The sequence below is a fragment of the Phyllosticta capitalensis genome (genome assembly GCF_038381095.1).
Source record: "Phyllosticta capitalensis strain CBS 128856 chromosome Unknown BKA78scaffold_4, whole genome shotgun sequence".
Lineage (NCBI taxonomy): Eukaryota > Fungi > Ascomycota > Dothideomycetes > Botryosphaeriales > Phyllostictaceae > Phyllosticta > Phyllosticta capitalensis.
The window spans coordinates 941482-963937 of NW_027117442.1; the positions used below are offsets into that span (position 1 = coordinate 941482).

Genomic DNA, 22456 nt, shown 5'->3' on the forward strand with positions numbered 1-22456 from the left:
GCCGGCGCGGCAAGTCAAAGTTTCGTTTTTGTCGACCCGCGGGATCTTGGACGGACGGGAAACGGAGACGGAGCGAAGACGGCAGACGGGTTGGTGGGGCCAGTAACTGGCAAGCCCTGTCGATCCTTGCACGCTCCTTGCCTGATTGCTGCTCTCACGGTGGAGTGGCAACTGGCAACAGACAGAGAGTCTCGTCGGGGCGGTGGCCGGTCGGGTCGCTCTTTGCTGAATGGATGGATTCGCGGCTGCCACCCACACCTTCCCTCCTGCCCTCACCTCCCGCTGCGCCTGCCTGCGCCAGCACTGCCCCCCGAAACGTCCGCTTCCCTCTCTTTATCCAGTCCGGCCTCCACCGTGCGCCAGACTTTATCTGCACAGATTTACGCCAGTCTACTTCCAATCCATCCATCCAATCCATCTTCACCCCGCTTCTGAATCCATATTGTACTCGCAACAATGCCCATCCGAAACCCTTTCAGGAGAGCTCCCGGTGCCCTCGACGTTGGCGACGAGAACCAACGTCCCAACGGCGCGCCTGGTGGCTTCCAACGCGCAAAGGCCGTTGGCGTCAAACCCATTGATATCAAGGAACCAGCAGAGTACAAGCTCAGTGGTATGTTTACCCGATCCAATACATTCGTCTTTGACCACGTCGTCTGACCATGTCGCAGAAATCAATGACAGCGGCGTCTACCTTCCGGTACGCAACATGCGCCTTTGCGCCCCAGCACAATCGCCTGCTAACACCAAGTCCTCAGCCATCGCCGCCCGAGAAGAAGACCAGCTTCTGGTCCACCAAGTCGTCAACGTCATCCTTGAAACCCCCCAAGGCTCTGTCTGAAAATGAACCTTTCAGCATCTCCCGAGAGTCGTTCGATTCCTACCGTCGATCCTTTGTATGTCAAAGAGCTCCGCGCTCCACAAGGCATTGTGCTCATGCTGTCTAGGACATCTCCGCCAGGTCTCCAGTTGTCGACAATTTGGATATCCGGCCCCGTCAAAGCCTTGACTCGAGGGCGGCGCGCCTGCCCCGGTCGTCATTGAGCGAGCGTCGCTTCGAGCGACCACTATCCACCGCCGACGAAGGATTCGAAGATGTGGGACTAAACGACGAACCCAAGCCCAAGAAGAAGGGCTTCTTCTCCAGATTCGGCGACTCATCCGAGAGCCTCGTCTCCACGAGCAGGTCCTCGTCTTTCCACATTCCTGTCCCCGGACGGAAGAGAGGGCAAAGTGGACATGGCGCTGAACTGGGTCCTCTGCCCAGACCTGCGGAGCGTCCAAATGGAGAAATTCCTGAAGAGTCCAACTAAGCATGATGGTGTGTTTTGGGAGTTTGGGGGTCGCAATATTTTGACTGCCATTGATATCGGCAGGCACCGCATAGGCAGCATGATGGGACGTATCTTGGGTTACCCGTTGGCGTTTTTGGTACAAGTCCTCGGGCACGGCACGCTCAGCAGGCAGGATGGAGTCGACATTCGCAACCTCATGTTTATGAAGGGTTTGGACAATGGTCCACGGTGGTTACATTCTAATATTTATCTGTCCTTGTGCGTAGGCTCGAGGCAAGCAATACACATGTTCAACAGACCAGAATCGCATTCTCGTGGCTGATCTTCCAAGTGGAACATACATCAAGACGCAGGGCCTCTGTTCCGATGTGCGCGTGCAGACGGGACGGGAAGTCGGAGCATGGCGCTCTGCATGAATCACCTTTTTGGATCTGTGTGTCCGCCAAAGAACGAAGAATGCTCAGCTGATGTGGAATCGGATGTCAAGCATCCGGTGGCATCATGCCCTGAATATTCCTTGGATGCACCCTTGTCAAGATTCCGTCTTGTCATGCGTCATCGCCGGCGCTAATCTCACGTAAACGGTCGGTACACGAGTCATGTTTCTGCCACCGCCTCGAGTCCCTTGGTCCGAGCACCGAAATGTTTCCAAAAAATTGGAACTTTTTGTGCACCGCCCAACATCAATCGTCCGAAACAGCAAACAATGGCAGGAGTCAAGCGCAAACAGTCCGAACCGACCAGGGATGCTGGCGACAAGAAGAAGAGGGCGCGTCCCGCTGCTGGCGGCAAGGATGCGAAGCCGGCCAAGCTCGCGAAGAAGAAACAGAGTTCCGAGGAATTGATCGAGTCGGACACCACCGAGAGCGACACTGGTTTCTACGGCACCTCGGCACAAGACGGCGCAGAAGAAGCAAGCGATAGCGACGTCTCCATGGAAAGCGACAGTGAGGACGGCGGCGTAAAGCTTGGTGGGGACAAGAAGGAATCCAAGAAGCCTGCATCTGGCGGCGACAAGGGCGACAAGAGCGCTGGAGGTAAGTCTGCGACGATGATCGCGCAGGATTGCAACCCAGTCTGACAAAATCAGGATCCAACTCTCGCGAAGCCCACCAGAAGCAGAAGCAGCTTGCGAAAGAGCGCAAGTTGGCCAAACCCCACGGCGACGACATCCACCGGGCCAAGAAGATATGGGAGCGCCTGCGGATAAAGTCCGCCGTGCCAAAGGACGAGCGTCAGAAGCTTCTCACCGAGCTCTTTGGAATCATCACCGGCAGAGTCCAGGACTTTGTCTTCAAGCACGACTCGACTCGCGTCGTCCAGACCGCCTTGAAATACGGCACGCCAGCTCAACGGAAAATGATTGCGACCGAGCTCAAGGGCACTTACAAGAGCTTGTCTGAGAGCAGATATGCCAAGTTCCTTGTCGGAAAGATTCTTGTTGGAGGGTGCGTGATTCTTCTCCTATTTTGGGACAAGAACTGACAAATTGAAACAGTGACGAGGAAACGAGAGAAATGGTCATTTCTGAGTTCTACGGCCACATCAAGCGTCTGATCAACAACCCTGAGGCATCCTGGATCCTGGACGACATTTACCGGGGTATGGCGAATAAGCAGCAAAAGGCAATCATGCTCCAGGAATGGTACGGTCCGGAATTCGCATTGTTCAAGAGCAAGAAGACCGAGGAGACGGACGCAACGCTGTCGAACATACTGGAGAAGACACCCGAAAAGCGCCAGCCCATCATGAATCACCTCAAGAATCTCATCAACCAGCTCATCCAAAAGAAGATGACTGGATTTACGATGCTCCACGATGCCATGCTCCAGTACTTTCTCAACACCAAGCCCGGGACTGAAGAGGCTACAGACTTTTTGGAGCTGATCAAGGGTGACGAGGAGGGTGACTTGTTGAAGAACTTGGCTTTTACGAAGAATGGCGCTCGGGTCGTTGCGCTTGCTCTTGCGTACGGCACAGCAAAGGACCGCAAGAACCTCCTCAAGGTTTACAAGGGCAACATTGAAATCATGGCAGTGGACCAGTGGGGACACCAGGTCCTTCTGGCGGCATTGGACGTTGTCGACGACACCGTCCTGACCACCAAGCTCATTTACCCGGAACTTCTCAGCACTACGTCAAGTATGGAGGTGCAGCAAGAGAAGCTCCTCAATCTGGCCCTGGACAAGGGTGGCCGCATTGTGCTCCTGTACCCTCTGTCTGGCCCTACAAAGTGGCTATTCCCAGGCAATGAGGATCAAGCTCTTTTGGACGAGATTCACGAAATTCGCAAGCAAACCTCCAAGAAGGACCCGGAAGTCAGGCGCAAGGAGATTGTCCGCGCATACTCGCCGTCCCTCCTCAGTGTCGTCGCTGCCGACCCTTCAGCTCTCGCCGAATCATCATTCGGCTGTCAATTCATCACGGAGACGTTGCTGGGCGCCGAGGGCGACAAGACGGAAGCAGTCAATGCCGTCGCGGCGCTTGCTGCAGGTGACCCCAATTCCGAAGGTCACATTTCACAAGCTTCGCACGGTGGCCGTATGCTCAAAAGCTTGGCCACCGGCGGCCACTTCGACCCGCAAACCAAGCAGCTGACGCTCGTGGACCCACCGTTGAACTTCCACAACGCCCTCTACGCAAACATCAAAGACCACCTCACCGAGTGGGCAACCGGACCCAGCTCTTTCGTCGTGGTCGCCATGGTCGAAGCGGAGGGCTTCGACAGCAAGGACAAGGTGCTGAAGGCGCTGAAGAAGGACAAGGCCAAGTTGGAGAAGGCTGCGCAAGGGACCGAGCAGAATTCAAAGGACAAGGGAGACAAGAAGAAGGCAGAGAAGCCGGTTGTGAGTCGTAATGCTGGATCTAGGATATTGCTTGAGAAGTTGTGATTGGTGGAGCATGGACCTGTCGAAAATTAGGGGATGGGGTTTTGGTGCACAAAAGTAGAGACATGGCATCGGCGTTGAAGAGTACGCATTTACTGCGCAAAAGGCAATTCATAAGGCTTTTATCTTTTTATATGACGATTTCCGCCCATGGTTCCCATTCAGGTATCGGCTTGAATGTCGGGACAAGCCAGACAGTGCCTCCAGTCCAGCCCCCGAGATCTCCAGATCCATCGATACCGATGCCAGAATCCTCGACGAGCTTCTGTAATTGGGACTTCTTCTCGTCGGAGATGTCCACACTTCCACTACCCATGGTCAGCGATGACGACCACAGCGCAACCAACGACAAGAGGAGTCTTACTATATCAGACTGCAATGAGGCCGGTAAAGCTCATTGGCCCACCGCTGAGCCGGCTGATCAAGGCCATCCTCAACGGCAAGAATCCGCGACCAGAGCGCCAGGGGCTTGACGCCTTCCTTTTCGACGCGCAGGGTGAGCTTCTGGACAAACTTCTGGCCTACATCGAGCGCTTGGAAGCGGACGTCGACCTCACTGCCCCGCGGCAGAGACGGTCGGATGCCATCCAACCACGCCTGAGCATCGGCTTTCCGACGCGCTTCATCGTTTTCGGGGGCGCGAGAGAAGAGGTCGACCGGGACGTCTGACGTCAAGGTCACGTGAGGGATGAAGCCATTTGCGACCAGCTGCTCAGGCGTGACATGTGGGAATTGCGCGGGCAGCGTTTGCGAGATCAGGCTGAAGAGCTTGTTGCGGATTGGAGACTCCTTGGAAGGAACGAGCCATAACGAGCAGCCTGGCTGTCATAAGCGCGGGCAGCATGTGAGGCGGGAGCGGTTGTGGACAAGGAAGGTGTGGCGCGGGGGTCATGGTGGACGGGAGGAATTTGTTGGAACGCTAGGTACCTGGCATGGTGGGCAACGGTCGTGAGGAGACGCGCAGAAGCCAATTGGAGAAAGATGAAGTCTGGGAGGGTTGTCCTGGGAGAATTGAAGTCTTTATTGTACCTGAAAGCAAGCTCAAACAAGCTGCAGTCGAGTTCGCCTCAGCGGGGCTCCCGCCACGTGCACGCGCCTTCCCCGATTATTTTGACCAACCTCTTCTGACGCTTCAACTACTTCATCCCCACCGCACACGGACGGCCAAGGTCCCCCCCCACAATATCCCGTCGGCCGTTCGTGCTCCACTAGCAATGCCATTTCCATCCCACCATGGCCGAAGACAGCGACCAAACCAGAATCACCCAGCTCGTTAGCCAGGCCGACGCTGACATTGAGAGCGCCAACTACGTCCACGCTGCCGAGCTGCTCCGAGAAGCATCCGCCCTGCAGCCCGAAAATGCGCTGATCAGGGATACGTGGCAGCGGCTGCAAGAGCAAGAGAGCCGCGGGCCCTTTGTGCGTCTGTTGAAGAGCTATCTGAATTCAAAGAATGAGACGCATGGCTGGGACGCCGTCAAGTACGTCGAGCACAACCAGCTTAGCCGGGATGTCGCAGAAGAAGCGACTCAGATCCTCATGGATTTCACGGGCGAGGACGCCATTGCCGACCGCATCACTGGCCGTCTGCTCAAGGGTCAATTGCATGCCAGAAAGTACCTAGCCTCGCATTTCAAAGAGAAGCCGCACAACATCTTCGAGCGCTTCTTTGAACGCGGCGATGACAGCACCGAGGGCCTCTTTGTCGTCCTCCTGGATCCCGCTGCCTGGACCGCCGAGGACGAGCGCATCACCGCATTGAGAGACATCTTCATGCTCTCTCTGGCGCAGATGATGGAAGCTGGCCTCGCCCATCCCGAGCGCGCCATGAAGTCGATTTCGAGGGCGCTCGTTGCAGAGGCAAACCACCTCAATGGCATCATCGACGCCGATGGCTTTGATGTCATTCTGTCCTCGATGGACATTCGAGCGCCCCCGGCTTTGCGGAGTCAAGCGACGCTTGCGACGGCCAAGTTGCTGGAGCTCTCGCCAGAGAACTCGTCCAAATTGATCTCGCGCTTCGTCGCCCACAAAGTGCAGTATCCCACCACTGACGGCCTGGTATTGGCCTTCTCTGCCGCTGCCGCCATCTTCCCCATTGCCCCTCAGCAGAGTGCTGCTCTCTTCTTGACCCAGGGTTTCTTGGAGGGGCTCCCGGAACTTGTCATGTCGCGGAGAAGTCAGCGCCTGGAGCAAGCCGCACTTGAGCTGCTCAGCGCAGCCTGCATTGAGAAATCCTGCAGGGAGGCCATTGCTAAGCATGTCAAATTTTGGCTTGAGGATGTTGCAAAGACCAGTTTGGATAAGGCCAAAGCGAACAAGGCGGCTCTCATTCTCGTCAAAATTCACGAGGCGCCCGCTGGGGAAGACAGCGCCATGGCGTCCGACTCTGATGATCACGGACAGGACGAGTTGGTTGCAAGATTCAAAAACGTAGTTCTTTCATCGGACGAGGTTGTCAAGCAAGAGTCGGTCGAGGGTCTGGCATACTCATCTCTCAAACCAAGGGTCAAGGAAGAGCTCGCAAAGGATAAGGTCTTTCTGCGGGAGTTGGTCAAGGTCATGAATGCCGAAGGAGCACCAAAGCCCCTGATATTTGGCGGATTGACCATCTTGAGCAACCTCACTGCTTACCGGCCCGTACGAACCGAAGAACAGAAGAGAATTTCACAGCTCAAGGCTTATGCGAACTCGAAGAAGCCAGCACCTGAAGACCCTCTCGACGATGATGCCCACGTAACAGCGCGATGTGCCAAGGTATTGCAGGCAGGAGTTGTGCCATTTTTGGTGCGCGAATGCAAAAAGGCGTCGCCCAACGTCCTCTCGCAGATTTTGGGGATTCTTCTCTCCCTGTCCAAGGAGCAGAAGCACAGGGGCCCGATGGCACAGCAGGGAGTCATCAAGGCGCTGCTCCAAGTCAATGAGACGGTGCAGCAACACTCGACGCATACGCAAGCATCGTATGGCAAGTCGGCCTCGCGGACCGCCGCCCACATCCTTGCGCGCGTCCTCATCTCCGTCAACCCCCACCACATCTTCTCCAACTCAACGCTACCAATCACCACCGCGGTGCGACCGCTAGTCACTCTCCTCGACGACGATCCCGAACAGGAGCATCGCGATCTGCTTCCGGTCTTCGAGTCGCTCCTCGCCCTCACCAATCTCGCATCCGCCGAAGACGACGCGCGTGAAACCATCATCAAGCAAGCCTGGGAGCGCATCGAAGACCTGCTCCTCTCCAACAACCCCATGGTGCAGCGCGCCGCCGTCGAGCTCGTCTGCAACCTCCAACTCTCGCCCCACGGCGCCATCAAGTTCGCCGACGGCTCCCCCGCCGCCGCGAACCGCCTGCACATCCTGCTCGCCCTGGCCGACGCCGACGACCTGGCCACGCGCCGCGCCGCCGGCGGCGCCCTCGCCATGCTCACCGAGTGGGACGCCGCCGCCGACGCGGTCCTCGCCCGCGACCGCGGCGTCGCCATCGTCATGGGCCTCGTCGAGGACGACGCCGACGAGCTGCGCCATCGCGGTGTTGTTTGTCTCAAGAACCTCGTCACGGCGCCTGGACCGGTGGGAGGAAAGGGCCGCGAGAAGGTCAAGGCCGTCAATGGACCTGCCGTGTTGAAGGAGGTGCTCAAGGACACAAAGAACCCCGCCATTCTGCAGGAGGGCGTCGCCGCGTTGAAGGCGCTGTTGTGAGGGGTCGGGATGGTTTGAGGGAAAGGGCAAGGGGGAAGGGGAATATAGGTATGGGGGCAAGGGATCGAGGTTCATCGTCATTACGCATTGTACGCGGTGGTTTGCAGAGAACGGCTGTAGGAGGAGGATGAGAGCGCGGCGGTCGGCGGTGGTTTCCCTAGGTACCTACTGCCTTTCGTCCCATTGTCTCTTTTTTTTTTTTTTTTTTTTGGTATCGGAGTCTCGTGTGTTTTTCCCGCGCATCCAGCCATCCCTACTTACTTTTTTTCACGGCGATTGTATCAACCACCAAAAAGACGACAAAAGAGCAAGCATCATGACCAATGACGACGATGGCGACGAAAAGACTTTTTTCTCCGGCTTGGCTTTCTCTTTTCGTATACGTGAGACGACGGAGTGTGTGCATGGCAGGTTGCGGGACAGGAGAGTGGTCAAAAGAAGTGATGAAGCAAAGCAACGAGAGGCCTGAGAGACTGGTGTGAACCGCATAGAGCAGAAGCCACTTTTACTCATTTCAACTCAAAAAACCCCCTCCCCTCCTGTTCGTCTTCGCCCTTCTGACATCAAGCAAATCCGCCCTTCCATCAAGAAAGAAAAAAGTTCTGATCACCACCTTCAGACTCCAGTCGTCCGCCAGCCAATCCCAATCCCAGCCAGAATCCTGGGTATCGTCCGTCCGTCCATCCACCTGTCACCGAGCCGCCACCGCCCCCGTAAGTTTGAAACCCCTCACCAACCAACCCCGCTGCCCGACCAACAGCCTCGCCTCACAATCCCCAATCCAGCCAACATCGGCGGCGCCTAGTACTGTCCACCCCAGTGGCCACCCGGCGGCGGCTGAGGAGGCTGCTGTCCTCCATATCCACCACCACCATACCCGCCTCCCTGTTGACCCCACTGGCCCGCGCCTCCCTGATCACCACCGTACGGCGGATAGCCGCCCTGGGGAGGAGGCGGCGGCTGCGCATGACCGTACGGACCTGGCGAAGGGCCCTGGTCACTCCAACCCGCCTGGTAGTGCGAAGGAATGGCGTACGGATCCTGCGGGTTGTTCTGGGGCGGGCCCGGCGGGAGCGGCGCGTCCTGCTGGTAGCCGTACTGTTGGTGGTGAGGCGGCGGCTGTTGGTGATGGTGGGAGGGCTGGTGTTGGTCGTAAGCCGGCGGCGTGTGCTGTTGGTACTGCTGGGCCGGAGGAGAGGCCGAGTCGGCTTCACGTTTACCAAAGCCGCTCCCGCCAAGGATGCTACTGAGCGGGTTCTTCCCGCCAGAGAGCTTGTTCAGGTTCCCAAGGAGGCCGCCGACGCCGCCACCGCTACTGCCACCATGTCCGGATGAGCTGCCGCCAAAGTTTGCGGCGAGGTTACCAAGACCACCAAAGGCACCTCCACCAGAAGATTGCTGTGCCGGCGGCTTCTGGCCACCGTGGGTGTGACCCTGTCCGCCAATGTTGTTCTTGCCTGCCTTGACACTTTCGGAGCTGAGAATGTGGTCGAGATCACGTCCACCGCCAGGACGGGAGCGAGCCCAGTTCTCAACGACCGAGAACATTTTGCGATGAGCCTCGCAGTGATTGTCGCGAAGTGCAGGGTGGTGGAAGACGCGGCAGACATCATGCAAGACCTCATCGACGTTGGCGTTGGGGTGGTCCATGGCATAGATAACGCGCGGTGCGACATACTCGAGGATTGCGCACGCAATTTGACCAGCGGGTTCATTGAGGACGTTGGCAAAGTGGTCCTTTGAGAGGAGCGAATGAGTGGGGTCAGTGCAGTGGGGGTCGGTCCATGGCTCGTACTGATGCTTGCCACTGGCGTCAATGACGGTCGAAGAGCCCGCTTTCAGCTGCTTGGAAGCAGCATTGATGAGGGGCAAGACAATGGGTGCAAGTAGCGAAAAGACAAACTGTGTAACTTTCTCGCTAATCTTCTCGACCAGGCTTTCCAGACCGGGAATCTTGGAAATGGCGTTGCTAATTGAACGGACCACATTGTCCCGGAATTCGAGGATGGGGTAGATCTTGGGAACGACGCTTTGAGGGTCAAAGTTGGGATCCATTCCTGGGATTCCGGGGCCAGGGGGACCACCAACTGAGCCAGGGGGAGCGGCAAATTGGGGTGCCTGGGCGCGGGAACCGCTGTAGTTGTCCTGTCCGTATCCACGGGCAGCATTCTGGGCCGCCTGCGCATCCGAAGTAGCCTCCAATGTCTGAGCCTGCTGGCAAAGCGGCGAAGTACCGGGAATCTTGGAAAGCAAGCTGATTAGGCCATCGGCATCAGCACCAGAGGATCCATTTCCTGAGCGCTTGCCGCCAGTTGCGCCACCCGAGTTGTTCAGCTGCGATGTCAATTCGTCCATCTCTGAAGGTACGTCGACCTCGGACTGGGTGAAGTGGTCCGTAGCCTCACCAAGTACAGAGTGAAGAAAGTCGACAGCGCCAAATGTGCCGGTGACAAGGGGGAAGACGTGCTTGCCATGGATGTTCATTTGAGTGGCTGTACCAGTGTGGGGGAATACGTTGTGGAAGCCAAGCTCTCGCAGTGCAAGCTCTGTATAGTTGGTGTGGGCTCCGAAATCCTCGAGTGTATGAAGACCTTGTCCCAGACAACGCAGAGCTTCACAAAGGTCTTCTTCGCGTCCCTTGGAGCCGCCAGTGCCGTGGGTGTACATGCGGCCATAGTGGATTGCTCGAGTAAAGCTGTGTTTGACGTAGCCCACACTCGTAGCCCATCCGCCATGTTCATTGGCGATGTAGTTCTTCATTCCTGCCACATGTCAGCGTTTCTGTAGGCACGTGCGTGGGGGCCATACCAGTGTTGGGGTCAATAGCCAACTCCTCCGGAGAGACGGGGCCGCGCAGGCGTGAGTCGTACTTCCGGGCATCTTCGTTGTCAGCGTAGTCCTGCTAAGAGCGTCAGTCGGCGCGTCATGAGACGAGGTAGGAGAACATGCCCTGGGGTTATCAATGTGCTCTTCAGGGCGGTAAACTGGATTGATGTCAGCGAGGGGTCGGTCAGCAATGGCGTGAGCAGAAAGTACCTCCGAGACGCTCATGAGTGACTTCAAATTCCTTGGTCGCATATCCAAAGGACATGAAGGCCAAGATCCACACTAGTATGCGAATCTAGACTGGTCAGTGCGTTGATGGAACAATTGGAGCAAAGCAAACGACATACAGTATCGGCCTGCACGCCTTTCAGAGTGCCAACGTCAACAGCTTGAGAATAGTCGCGGAGAAAGTTTCTATTTCTGTCAGAAGCGCGATCATGGGAAGACGGATACACAAGTCTCACCCAAAGTAGACGCGCTTGATCATCATCGAAGTCCATTTATGGCCTTTGAGACACGCGACCTTTTTGAGCATATCTTCAATGTCGCCATGACGCCAGTTGACTCCCTCGATAGAGGAGATGCTCGCAATGTTACCAGCACCAAACTGTAGCGAGGGGCGGGCCAGGCAGAATAGGACGATGAAGACAACGAAGAGACTGAGGTGAAGGCGCCGCATGATGGTTGGCCAGCCTTGTGGTGTGAAAATGGAGAGTGGAGCTCGGATGCGCGGATCACGACGGGAGCCGGAGCTTTAAAGAAGAAAGGTGTGTCTTCGGTTGAAAGGCGAGTTGAGTGTTGGTGAGGCAGGCGGCAAGCTGAAGCACCAGCCGGAGGTGGGAAGCGCACGGACCCATTGGAATGACGTTGCAGCTTGTGGCTCGGTAAAAGGCTGTGCACATGGAATTCTCAGCCACCTGAGTGCCATTCTTTTCCATCTTCCATTCAACGGAGGAACGTGTCCCTTGCTGACGACTTGACGCCATACTGAAGTCCCTTGAGATGAACGCCAAATGCAGCGGGGAATAAGAAGAATCTACCAAGGTCTTCCACTTCTCGATAGCCTCTGAAAAAGGTCACGATTCTGACATCTGCTTTGCGGCCCATTCTCGGTTTCTATTTCTGGCGTTATCCGTCTGTTTGCCTAACTGGATGCTGTTTACTGGCCAATGAGATGTCTTGCTTGCTTCGATATCTTGTCACCAGTCATGTGCCCTGAATCACAGCCGCACAGTGGATGGCGGCGGAAATGTCAACTCCAGGGGATAAGTTCGCGATCCAGAGGTCTACGGCATTATTATAGGCAAATTTGAACGAACAGGTTGCGCTCAAGTGCCTTCAGAAGTCTTGCGCATTTGAGTACGAAGTACAAGCATGGAAGCATCCACGGGTCGCTGTACCAAAGCGCATGCGAACGTTATGGTCACGTTTAACTGAACGAACAAATGAAGTAGAAAGTTTCATTCAACGTAAAGATAAACGTAAAGATAATATCAAACCAACCCTTCAACCTCACCCACTCCGAAAGACTCATCCCCGAACTCATCACTCAACCCAGGCCACCAGCGGGCGGGAATGGACCTTCGCAGACGTTGGTGACAGAAACAGGGATTGCATCCCTGGCAGCACAGTTCTTGGGCGGATACTGTTGCGAGCCAGCCTGCTGGTTGCCGCCGCCACGCGTCTTTGCATCACTGCCAGGCTGGCATGGGATGTCCTGGTTGATGTTGCCGTACGAATAGTAATCCACATTTGGGTCAGGGCAGATTGCGCAACTGTGACGACAATTAGTGTCAAGCTCCTGTTGAATGTGGAGAGAGTAGAACATACGCTCTCACAAATTGCCAGATGATGTCAATGGTGACGGACTGAGGACCACTCGCACGTGTCCAGTCATCGTCATCCGTCGAGTACTTGAACCGCGCAATAGCACCAGTATTGGCCCTCTTGCACTCTGTGTAGGTGTCCGTGTTTCCGATGGAAAGGTCGGCGTCACAGGTAGTGTCAATCCCCGTGTTGGTGTTCTTCAACGCAAAAGAGATGTGGAAGGCGTTCCGAGTGCCCTCGACCTTGAGGTTGGTAACAGTCGTGGGTCCAAGCTTATCCGACTTGGGCGTCTTTGCCGTTGTCTGACATTTGCCATTTTGTCTCTTGAAGAGACTCAATGCGCCGGCAGGATTGTGCGTGACGTCCCAGATGGGACTGGAGAGGGCGAGAGTGAAGAAGAGGAAGAGAGAGAGGATGTACATTTTGTCTTGGATCGGTCGCGACGGTGGAAGAATTTGAAAGAGTCGAAGCTAAATCCAAAATATGGAGAAGAGGAGAGAGTGTTTGTTGTTGCGACTGGATGGAACATCGGAGTGACGATGGCAGAGGAGTAAGTGGGAGACTTGCAGGTATATATACTTCATCAGCACACACACCTGCTCCTCTCCTGCACGCCATTTGAGCCTCAACCCTGGTAAGCATGAAAGAAGCTTCTGAGCGAGTGGAGTGACCGAAGCAGTGACCTTTTCCAAGTCGGCATCCATAGTATCCGCAAGGCTATGTTGAGCAATGGCCAACATTCGAGAAGAACGATAGAGTTCCGCACGTTCCGGCGCACCGGAGTGTCCGTGCTGTTCAGTCCTTCGAACTGTACCTGCTGGAGTTGGCAGAAGATTCCCCGTCTCGCTTTGTTCGACGATCCTGACATCAGACAAGCTCAAGCAGACACCTGACAGCTTTCCAAGAACAAGAGCTGCCAGAAACGCGCAAAGACTATCGTCTGGTTCAGTTTGTCGCAGTAGTGGTTTCCGTGATCGTTCGAAGCACTGTGCTGGGATCCGCTGTCTCTGTCCGTCTAAGTCATCATTTTGATCCCCGGAATCTAGTTTCGACGTGTTACTTAGGCGTGTTCCTGGACCGGCCACGACCCAGGGTCTCGCAGACAGACATGGATCTCATCGCCACTATTACAAAACTAGTAGAGGCGAACAATTCTACGTTTGTTCTCGAAGGACTCCCGCCTCCGCATTCACCAGGGTCTAGCGCCATTCTCTTCAACATGGATATGCACTCTGCCTGTTTCGATACTTGTGGCACTCGCTGCTGTGAGAGTCCGAAATACCGAGGCCACTTAGCGATGTACAAGAGGATCTCGTCTTCTGTTCATGGCCTTGTCGGACCAACACTCTGTAAAATATAAGGAGTCGGGCTTTCTTTTCCACATCTTTTTGGGGGACTCGGAATGCACTCGCGAAATCCGAAAGATCCTGGGGACACTGCCAAGTGCCCGAAAGCCTATTCAAATCGTCATTTCAGCAAGCAGGCATCACACTCCTCGGTCGCCCTAAGTTAAAGATCACCTATTCTGCAGACTCAACTGCTGCTCAGAGGCTTGGCCACAACCTAAATGTCACTCAGATCAGCCGCAGCTTGGACTCGACAGTGCGCACTTGGCGTCTTAGCCTGTTCAAGATCCAGAGGCCTCGCAAAAGGTTAAATGCTTACACTTATGGTTAAATGTCAGTTTCGACTGCAACACTAGTTGAGCAAAACAAATTAGCCGAATGCGACCGTCTGGAAACCTGACGCTGTAAGCCAATCTTATAGAAGAAAAGACATGACTTTTGGAAATTTTTGGCTAAAGTCATCCAACCAGAGCTTCAGACCTGGCGCCGCTTGCTGTGGGCTCGCTCACACCCATCTCCTGGCCCTCGCTCTCTGCGCGTTCTGGGTACTCTCACATCACCACGTCGGACAAAACAGAACTTTGACCATTGCAAAGATGCTTTCCAGCCTGTAAGTGAAGCCAACTGCAACAAACAAAACGGTTTACGCCCAAGTTCTTTCGAGGTGGGCAAAAGAAAACACAAGTTCGCGAACAGGATGGTCACTACGAGGGTCGAACTCGCGACCTTGGCGTTACACAAACTCGCTGTGAGAGCTGCCATATTAGCACCACGCTCTAACCAACTGAGCTAAGCGACCTGTGCGAACTTGTTGAAAATAGATCTGCTAAGCCAGGCTATGTTTGTATGCAAGTTGTTGCTTTGTCCCCAGGAAGCGGAAAACTCAAAATTTCTGGAGGAATACGGTCGTTTTGGCGATAATCAAGAGGCGGAGAGGTCCGGAGGGAGTCAAGCCGAAGTTTTGACGATGTGGAGACAGGGAAACTCGAGTCTTCGCAGCGTTGACCAGGATCTCAAACGCTGCAGGTGGGTGCCACAAACGCATGAGCATCGGATCCGGGAGGAGTGGAGAAGAGAGAGGCCCCATCGAGATTCGAGATGTAGTAAACCGAGCGTCTTTTTAGTGAGGGACCGGGGAAACAAAGTTCCAGGCGATTGAAGCACTGAAAGACCGTCGCAACGAAGTACAGGGCCTCGTAAACTGACAAGAGACGCGGCAAGACGCGTTTTGATGCTCGAGGAAAACGACAGCGAAGGTTGCCGAAGCAAGCGCAAAGCGCAAGTAGGTGATTGGCAAGCTCCGTGGAACGTGGCAATGTCGTGGCAGTCCAATCAAGTCCTGTCGGTCGATCAAGTCGGTGTCGCGTCAAGCGTAGACGATGCTGGGCAGTATCAATGGTAATCGAGCAAAACCAGGAAGCCTTTTGATATGCGGTCTCGGGAACAACTTCGACACGTATCTGAAGAGCCGGCCGTCAATGTGCGGGCCATGTTGCCGTTGCGGAGCGTACAAGATCATGTGCAGAGTCCGTTGATCATGATCGCAAAGACATTTGGGGAGTTGGTGGAAAGGGATTGGGCGAACGATTGATGATGAGGAAGGGAAGTGCACGCGTCTGATAAACGTCAGGTCAGAAGTTCTGATGTCAAAGAGGTTCGGGTGACGTGGATGGTTGCTGAGGCAATGCCCCAGACTAGTTTCCCCGATAGCGTTGACGCGCTAACTTTATCTCAACGTGACGGCGTGAGTGACGCGGAAACCGCCAGCTACGCGTCGTCCTGGGACGAACACCAACATCCCCGATCCTCGCTTCAATGATCACCAATGCCGCGCGCGATTATTCAAGACTCGGATGATGATGGCGAATTCGGCTCTGTATCGCCCGTGTCAGAAAAGGCCAGAACTCCTCTGATCAGAGATGTGTCGTCGCGGAGCCAAAAGTCAGCACCTGGCGGCACGAGCTCGACAGGTATGCATAGTCGATTGACCCTTCTTGCCACTCGATTAAATCTGTTGCAGAAGCAATTCAGCGAGAGATCGCAGCCGCCCATCGCGAGGTCTTGGAGAAATCTGCTGCCGCAACCCATGTCTTCAACGGACATGACAGCTCTCCCCGAATCCATCGTAGAAACACAACATTGGAGACTGGCCATGGCCCATTGCCGACAAATCCCCGCCGCAGGAGTACAATGGTGACATATGGAAGCTCAAGTCGACGAGGCCAGGGCACATTTGAAGATGAAGCGTTTGACTTCATGAAAGAGCCAAAGGTTGGCCGCGACGCCCAATTCGGCTCCTCGCCTGGCGACGTAGAGTTTGTTGTCCCTCGAGGACCAATTCAAAGGTCCTTTGAGCGTAACGAGGAGCAAAATTTGATTGGTGGGTCTCTGCAGCCAGACTTCGCCGGCCACGAACCACGAATGTTTGGCACGTCCGACACTGTCCCGGATGGAACAATGGATCAGCAGCGCCTTCTTGATGCTGCCATGGCTGACTTTGCCAACACTCACGGTCCTGCGCACACGGAATTATCAGGGGTACGGGTACGCGAAAAAAGCCTTGGAGAAGATCCTTCGCCGCCGTGGTCGGATTATCTGCACAGCCCTGAGGTACCACAGCAGATGTCCTCCTCGGCAAGCACGAAGAAAAGACGATCATCCGTCGCCGTTACTGGCTCTCAATCGTCCATGCCTTCTGCCAAGAGACATCGGCCCCAACTGGTAGACGACAAGGACGAGCTGGCTAATTTGGATGACCCTTTTGTGACGAATACGCAAAAGGTCGTTTATTCCATAAAAGATTCGATTCATGCTGTGAGAGCTTCAAGGGCCGCAAAAGAGGCAAAAGCCCAACAGGACACCAGCAGCGAACCTCTTAACGGTGAAGATGTCCTCATTGGTCTCCCGAAAGAGAGGTACCAACCACGCCCTAGCCGGTCTCGCTCCAGTCGCTTGTCCATTGAGGAACCGATCGACTACTCTGCCAATCCCGACAAGGCATCCAAGAAGAAAGCCAAACGGAGAAAGACCGAGGACTCCGCAACAATCGGCCGTGTGAAGCTGTCTGCATCAGAGAGGCGCGAGCGAATGATTGGAATAGAATTCAGTCCGACGTCATCCAAGAGGGCCTTGAAGGAGTGCAAAGACGATTTGGACGAGGCCGTGGAAGCTCTGAGCAACGCGGACCACAAGGAGCCTTCAAGAGTCGAAAATGCCGACCAGTTTGACGTGGTCGCCAACCACCGTGCAGATGTGCAAGCCGTTCAAGATTCGAAATCGACTATTCCTCGCACTCAAGGGAGCCCCATAGTGCTCATCGAAAAGACAGTCAACTCAGGCACCGACAGTCGAAACTCCAACAAGAGCCAACCCAAGAAAAAGAGAGGAAGACCGCCCAAAGTCCGACCTCTGGAAGAAAAGACCGAAGTACTCGCAGATGTCACATACGAAGCGAGGGCATCGCATGACGAGGCCAAGACTGAGGATCATATAAAGAACACGATTCTGGAAATTGAGGAGCATCAGCAAAGCGTGAGCTCGCTTGAGCGACGAGTATCTCCTACGGTGAATCCTACGCCACCGAGTTCTGCACAGCCGAACAAGCTAGAGGAGCGGGCCGCAGAGATCCCTGAAGCGCAAGTACCCCTGCCGAAGAAACGAGGTCGTGGACGGCCGCGGAAGCAAAAGTCACCCGAGCCCACCACACCAAACAGGCACGAGGCTACGGAGAGTGACATGCAGGCAACACGAGGGGGAGAAATGCCACAGGCTCCAAATTCGGAAGAACCTGAAAAACAAACACCAGGACGGGGTTCAATACGAGAGGCGCCCGTCAGCACGCCACACAATGTGACGTCCTCTCAAACCAGGTCTGAACTGCAGCCTTCGACTGCCAACGCATTGGAGACGCCGGAAAAGGCACCTGCCAAGGCCGCAAGTCGCTCGTCAGCAAGCACAAGCAAAGTTTCTTACAGAGTGGGACTCAGCAGGAGAGCGAGGATTGCACCGCTCTTGAAAATTGTGAAAAAATGAGGGGTGCAGTATGCAGGTGGTGCGGCCAGGACTTGTTTGCAAGGGGGCCAAAAGACGGCGTGTCACACCACTGTCCTCGGCAAGGTGCGTTTGTGCTGTATTGCGTCGATTCTGAGCTTTGATTTTGTCGGGTACAAGCAGATTTTGAGAATAGCATTGCTTGGCTGCTTGGGATGGTGGTGGGGAGGATTTGCATTTACGAGTTGACTATACCCAAATGGCTAGCGAAATGGGGAGATCCCCCACATGTCGCTTGCTTTTGTTTTATGTTTCTGGGCGGGAATAGCGAGCATCTCCGATACATGTTTTCCAAGAAAGGCCTATTCTGCACTACTGAATCACACGCGAGCGGGAGACTGCCGAACGCCATTGTATGACAGGGGCGCACGAAAATAGAGAGAGGTTTCATGGCCCTGGATGAGAGGCGGACAGGGAGAGGTCAGGCTTGAAGAGGGAGTCAAGAGGGGAAGACGAGCAGTATGCTACCAACCAACAACCAACTTCAGGTGGACATGTCTTGAAGACGGCGGCTGCTCGTGCTACGGCTTCACTTTGCGCCGAAGCTGAGACAGGCTTCCACGAGGCTCCCGTCGGGAACAGCGTGACGACATGAATATGCCGACAGCCGGAAAATAGTTGGTGTTGGCAGGCCTAAAATGTCGACGAGTATGCCATGGTTTCACCAGGGGAAAAGGAAATTTGACGACGACTGACGGCCAGCGATGGGCGTTGAAGAGAGGATTCGGGATCGACGAAGCCAGTGAGAAGCGAGTAGGGGGACAGTGGGTGGCACGGCAGAGAGAGGAGTGTCGAGATTTGGGGGGCGTGCCTGGACTCGGGTAGTGAGTGGGTTGGTTCTTGGGACGGGCAAAAATAGCCGCTAACCAAGGCACCCAAGGGTCCATCCGCCATCTGCACCCACGTCCGTCTAGACATCCAAAATTTCCACTCGCAAACGCCGCTCACGGCCGTCATCCTTCTCATGGTTCCAAAAGCACTAGTGAGCGTGCAGTCGAGGCGCCCCGGCTCTGCTCTGTCTCTCTCCCGCCCGTCGCCCCTCGCCTCGTCCTCATCCAATGTCCCCGGACGTGCGTGCATCGCGTCGTATATGCGCCCGACCACAGAGCTCCTCCACAACCGCCACTGTGGACAATGAATGACAGATGACTGACTGATCTTGCGAGGAGCACTGTATGGTGCTGCCGCTTTTGGTCCAAGAGCCGCGCTTCCACATGTTGGGTCAGAGGCCCGCGTAGCGTCAAGCCCAGCAGCCCAGCCTACGGGTCCTCTGCTCTTCGGTACGGGCGCCGTCTGGGCCACTGGCTATAGGGAAGACCTACACCACTCCACATGGGGAGCCATGTGGCTTGTTTGGACCCCCTGCCCATATCCTCTTCCGGCGCCATCGACCGCCGCCTTGCTGTCACTCTCTTTCTGCAAACACCCATACGGTATTTATCCTCCCGTCACTCGCTCCGTTTGTCTTGCTCTCCTTCTTCACGACTCACCAAGGTGTCCTTCTTTTCGTGTGCCTTTCGAGCCCCATCCTCTCGTTGAAGTCGTGCCGCAGTCTTTGCACGTCGTCGACCGGTGACACTCTTTTCACCCACTCCCTCCCAGCACCCACCCTTTGCCGCCTCTTCTCTACGTCACCATTTAGGTGTCATTCTCCAACATGCACGTCACTTCTGTTGTTGCAACCTCCGTCCTGGCCGGCGTGGCCTCGGCCCACGGCGGCATCCCTGGAGCTCCCAAGCTCTTTGGTCGCAATGCCATTGCTGACCTGAGGGCGAGGAACGTTTTCAACGCTCCTCGTGCTGCTGCTCCTATTGATTCTCCCGAGGTTGCTGCCATGGCTCAGCGCCCTGCCGGAGAGAAGCGCCAGGTCGGTGGCACCAGCGGCCAGTGCGGCCAAGGTATTGGTTCCTGCGCCAAGGGCTACTGTTGCTCTCTTGCTGTATGTTCTCTTTTGAATGTTGTTCGACTTTTTCCATGCTAATCCACGATCAGGGTTGGTGCGGTACCGGCAAGGACTACTGTGCGGCTCCAGACTGCCAGTTCCGTTACGGACCAGGCTGTGATGCCAACACCATTCCTGCTGGCACAAACACCTCCTCGGTTGCCCGTACGGCTCTTGGTAGTGTTCAGTACGGCGGTGGCGGAATCTATGATTGTGTTACCCCCGGTACCGTTGCCATTACCTATGACGACGGTCCATACATCTACACCAACTACGTCCTTGATGTTCTCAAGAAGTACAACGCCACTGCTACCTTCTTCATCACTGGTAACAACATTGGCAAGGGCGAAATCGACAATGCCGCCTACGGCTGGGACACCATCATCAAGAGGACGTACGCGGAGGGTCACCAGATCGCCAGTCACACCTGGAGTCACCAGAACTTGAGTCAGATCACTTCTGCTGAGCGCAAGGACCAGATGTACAAGAACGAGATGGCTCTCAGGAACATCTTGGGCTTCTTCCCCACCTACATGCGTCCTCCTTACTCGGCCTGTGACCAGGCGTCCGGATGCTGGAGGGACATGAAGAACCTTGGCTACCATGTCACTTACTTCGACGTGGACACTGATGACTACGACAACGACAGCCCCACGCTCATCCAGAACGCGAAGAATAACTACGACAACGCCATGGCTGGTGGCGACCCGTCGAGCAACCAGTACCTCGTCATTGGTCACGATATCCACGAACAGACTGCACACAACCTTACCGAGTACATGCTCCAGCAGCTCCTTGCCCAGGGCTACCGGGCCGTCTCTGTCGGCGAGTGCTTGGGCGACCCTGTTGCCAACTGGTACCGCCAGTCCAGCGGTAGTGTCTTCACCTCTGCCACCGGACCTGTGACCGTTGGCCCTACCTCTACCCTCCCCGTCAACTCCAAGACTACGACTACCAGTGTTGCCGTGACCCCGACTGCCATCTCCCAGGATGCTACCTGCGGTGGAACCAGTGGACAGACCTGCCTGGGCTCCGCGTTTGGAAACTGCTGCTCTGTTAACGGCTGGTGGTAAGTTGAGCTCTCATATTTTTTCAGCGACAGACACTAATGACCCGGCAGTGGATCTACCAGCGACTACTGTGCCGACGGATGTCAGGTTCAGTTTGGAACTTGCTCCAACTCCACGGGATCCGTAAGCAATTCTTCAGTTTCTGCCCAATCTAGCCCCTCTACCCCCACTGGATCTGGAAGCGCAAGCGCACCAACCGGCTCCACTCAGGTCTCTCCCGACGGCAGCTGTGGAGGTTCCTCCGGGTACACTTGCCTTGGTTCTTCCAAGGGCAACTGCTGCTCCCAGTACGGCTACTGGTAAGTTTGATGCTCAAAACCTAGATCAAGGGATGCAGGCTAACCATTTGCAGTGGCGCGACGACTGACTACTGCGGCACTGGCTGCAACTCTGCGTTTGGCTCTTGCGGAAACCAAGTATCCAGCTCTCTTTCTTCCAAGGCCCCTGTCGTGTCATCCTCTGCCAAGGGAGCCTCGTCACTGACCCCATCCGTAGTAAAGTCTAGCAGCGCCCCAGTCGTTTCTGTTTCTGTTTCGTCTGTTAAAGCTGTCGTTTCTTCCACCCCCGTTTCCGCATCCGGCGTTACCAAGACCACATCCACCTCCACCACCACCGTCAAGTCTACTGTTGCTTCTGCATCATCCTCGGCAAAGGCCTCGTCCACCAAGAGTTCGTCTGCTCCCACCTCCACGGCCCTGAAGACCAGCAACGATGGCAAGTGCGGCGCTGCCGTCGGCCAAACCTGCCAAGGATCTCCCTACGGCGGCTGCTGTGGCCAGGACAACTACTGCGGCTCCTTCTTTGCGTGTGCTAATGGCTGCCAGAACAAGTTCGGTAGCTGCTGGTTCAGTTAGATGAGGACTGCTGTCATCAAACGCCACTAGAAGCAACAACAGTCATCGACGCCTCTCACACGCAATGATGTCTAATGTTTAACACCGAAAAATTTCTTTGGGTGGATGTGTTTGGTCCTGGGCTTTTCCTTCAAATCAAATCGGATGTGGATCGGAAACCATGGAGTGGAAATTCGGGCGGCTGGCTGGCGATGCATTAGAATGGGAGCTCTGGGACTACTGGGAGTCATGTTGTTCACGCCTTCTCCTTCTTCTTCTTCTTCTTCTTCTTCACCCCTTTTTAACCTTTACTGTTTCCCTCCTTCTGTATATGGCATAGGGTATATGTTGTGGATATTTACTGTCATTTGGCTCATGTGCACAAAGAATGCAAATACTTGTCTATTCAAAATGCTTTAGAGACTTGTGATCGAGGCAGCTTCCGGTTTGGCACGCCCCTGACGAAGTGGCAACGAGAAAAACGTTCAAGTCCGTGGAATATGGCTAATGCTTTCCACAATGGTACGTCATATTTCGAGAGTCTCCCCGTTCAGCCACAAAAAGGCGTGTGATTTCAAATAATGCCTTCCACAGAGCAAGACTGGGACAAGGGCGTTGCGGGATGCCTGCTCACTCCAAGCCTTTCGACATGGCCTGCGAGTGCTTCACCACAATACTGG

General features: G+C 55.2%; 11 protein-coding genes and 1 non-coding gene across 12 annotated transcripts; 6 read left to right on the plus strand and 6 right to left on the minus strand.

Annotated features, from left to right (window-relative positions):
• The first annotated feature begins 149 nt into the window (after nt 1-149).
• BKA78DRAFT_113898 (uncharacterized protein) lies at nt 150-1784 on the plus strand. The gene is made up of 4 exons (XM_066882313.1): nt 150-613; nt 672-700; nt 759-896; nt 948-1784. The coding sequence occupies exons 1-4, from the start codon at nt 457-459 to the stop codon at nt 1311-1313; spliced, it is 690 nt and encodes a 229-aa protein (XP_066745257.1). The 5' UTR covers nt 150-456; the 3' UTR covers nt 1314-1784.
• On the plus strand, nt 1573-4186 carry BKA78DRAFT_368232 (armadillo-type protein; the record flags this gene model as incomplete). Its single annotated transcript, XM_066892630.1, has 3 exons — nt 1573-2336; nt 2372-2743; nt 2794-4186. The coding sequence occupies exons 1-3, from the start codon at nt 2002-2004 to the stop codon at nt 4184-4186; spliced, it is 2100 nt and encodes a 699-aa protein (XP_066745258.1). The 5' UTR covers nt 1573-2001.
• An 86-nt stretch (nt 4187-4272) lies between these two features.
• Nucleotides 4273-5204, minus strand: BKA78DRAFT_311182 (2',3'-cyclic-nucleotide 3'-phosphodiesterase). The gene is made up of 3 exons (XM_066888187.1): nt 5111-5204; nt 4548-5001; nt 4273-4491 (listed from the first exon to the last, which is right to left on the minus strand). The coding sequence occupies exons 1-3, from the start codon at nt 5115-5117 to the stop codon at nt 4314-4316; spliced, it is 639 nt and encodes a 212-aa protein (XP_066745259.1). The 5' UTR covers nt 5118-5204; the 3' UTR covers nt 4273-4313.
• Nucleotides 5205-5338: 134 nt separating this feature from the next.
• Nucleotides 5339-8092, plus strand: BKA78DRAFT_342719 (CRO1 protein). Its single transcript, XM_066890401.1, has one exon. The coding sequence runs from the start codon at nt 5417-5419 to the stop codon at nt 7880-7882; it is 2466 nt and encodes an 821-aa protein (XP_066745260.1). The 5' UTR covers nt 5339-5416; the 3' UTR covers nt 7883-8092.
• A 425-nt stretch (nt 8093-8517) lies between these two features.
• On the minus strand, nt 8518-11502 carry BKA78DRAFT_113964 (heterokaryon incompatibility protein Het-C-domain-containing protein). Its single transcript, XM_066882316.1, has 6 exons — nt 11173-11502; nt 11056-11122; nt 10919-11003; nt 10832-10866; nt 10691-10781; nt 8518-10644 (listed from the first exon to the last, which is right to left on the minus strand). Exons 1-6 carry the CDS (start codon nt 11385-11387, stop codon nt 8684-8686), a joined length of 2454 nt encoding a protein of 817 aa, XP_066745261.1. The 5' UTR covers nt 11388-11502; the 3' UTR covers nt 8518-8683.
• A 135-nt stretch (nt 11503-11637) lies between these two features.
• Nucleotides 11638-12217, minus strand: BKA78DRAFT_311187 (uncharacterized protein). Its single transcript, XM_066888188.1, has one exon. It carries the CDS (start codon nt 11813-11815, stop codon nt 11654-11656), a length of 162 nt encoding a protein of 53 aa, XP_066745262.1. The 5' UTR covers nt 11816-12217; the 3' UTR covers nt 11638-11653.
• Nucleotides 12218-12257: 40 nt separating this feature from the next.
• Nucleotides 12258-12957, minus strand: BKA78DRAFT_351813 (uncharacterized protein; the record flags this gene model as incomplete). The annotated part of the gene is made up of 2 exons (XM_066891242.1): nt 12258-12483; nt 12539-12957. The coding sequence occupies 2 exons, from the start codon at nt 12955-12957 to the stop codon at nt 12258-12260; spliced, it is 645 nt and encodes a 214-aa protein (XP_066745263.1).
• A 1305-nt stretch (nt 12958-14262) lies between these two features.
• BKA78DRAFT_311190 (uncharacterized protein) lies at nt 14263-14658 on the minus strand. The gene has a single exon (XM_066888189.1). The coding sequence runs from the start codon at nt 14641-14643 to the stop codon at nt 14356-14358; it is 288 nt and encodes a 95-aa protein (XP_066745264.1). The 5' UTR covers nt 14644-14658; the 3' UTR covers nt 14263-14355.
• Nucleotides 14580-14680, minus strand: BKA78DRAFT_t90. Its single transcript has one exon. It is a non-coding gene; the product is annotated as a tRNA-Ile (tRNA).
• A 1026-nt stretch (nt 14681-15706) lies between these two features.
• Nucleotides 15707-17913, plus strand: BKA78DRAFT_351814 (uncharacterized protein; the record flags this gene model as incomplete). The annotated part of the gene is made up of 2 exons (XM_066891243.1): nt 15707-15851; nt 15902-17913. 2 exons carry the CDS (start codon nt 15707-15709, stop codon nt 17911-17913), a joined length of 2157 nt encoding a protein of 718 aa, XP_066745265.1.
• A 1387-nt stretch (nt 17914-19300) lies between these two features.
• On the plus strand, nt 19301-21574 carry BKA78DRAFT_114064 (uncharacterized protein). Its single transcript, XM_066882317.1, has 4 exons — nt 19301-19870; nt 19924-20942; nt 20994-21066; nt 21154-21574. Exons 1-4 carry the CDS (start codon nt 19589-19591, stop codon nt 21244-21246), a joined length of 1467 nt encoding a protein of 488 aa, XP_066745266.1. The 5' UTR covers nt 19301-19588; the 3' UTR covers nt 21247-21574.
• A 13-nt stretch (nt 21575-21587) lies between these two features.
• On the plus strand, nt 21588-22277 carry BKA78DRAFT_114195 (uncharacterized protein). The gene is made up of 2 exons (XM_066882318.1): nt 21588-21612; nt 21782-22277. Exon 2 carries the CDS (start codon nt 21903-21905, stop codon nt 22194-22196), a length of 294 nt encoding a protein of 97 aa, XP_066745267.1. The 5' UTR covers nt 21588-21612; nt 21782-21902; the 3' UTR covers nt 22197-22277.
• The last annotated feature ends 179 nt before the right edge of the window (nt 22278-22456 follow it).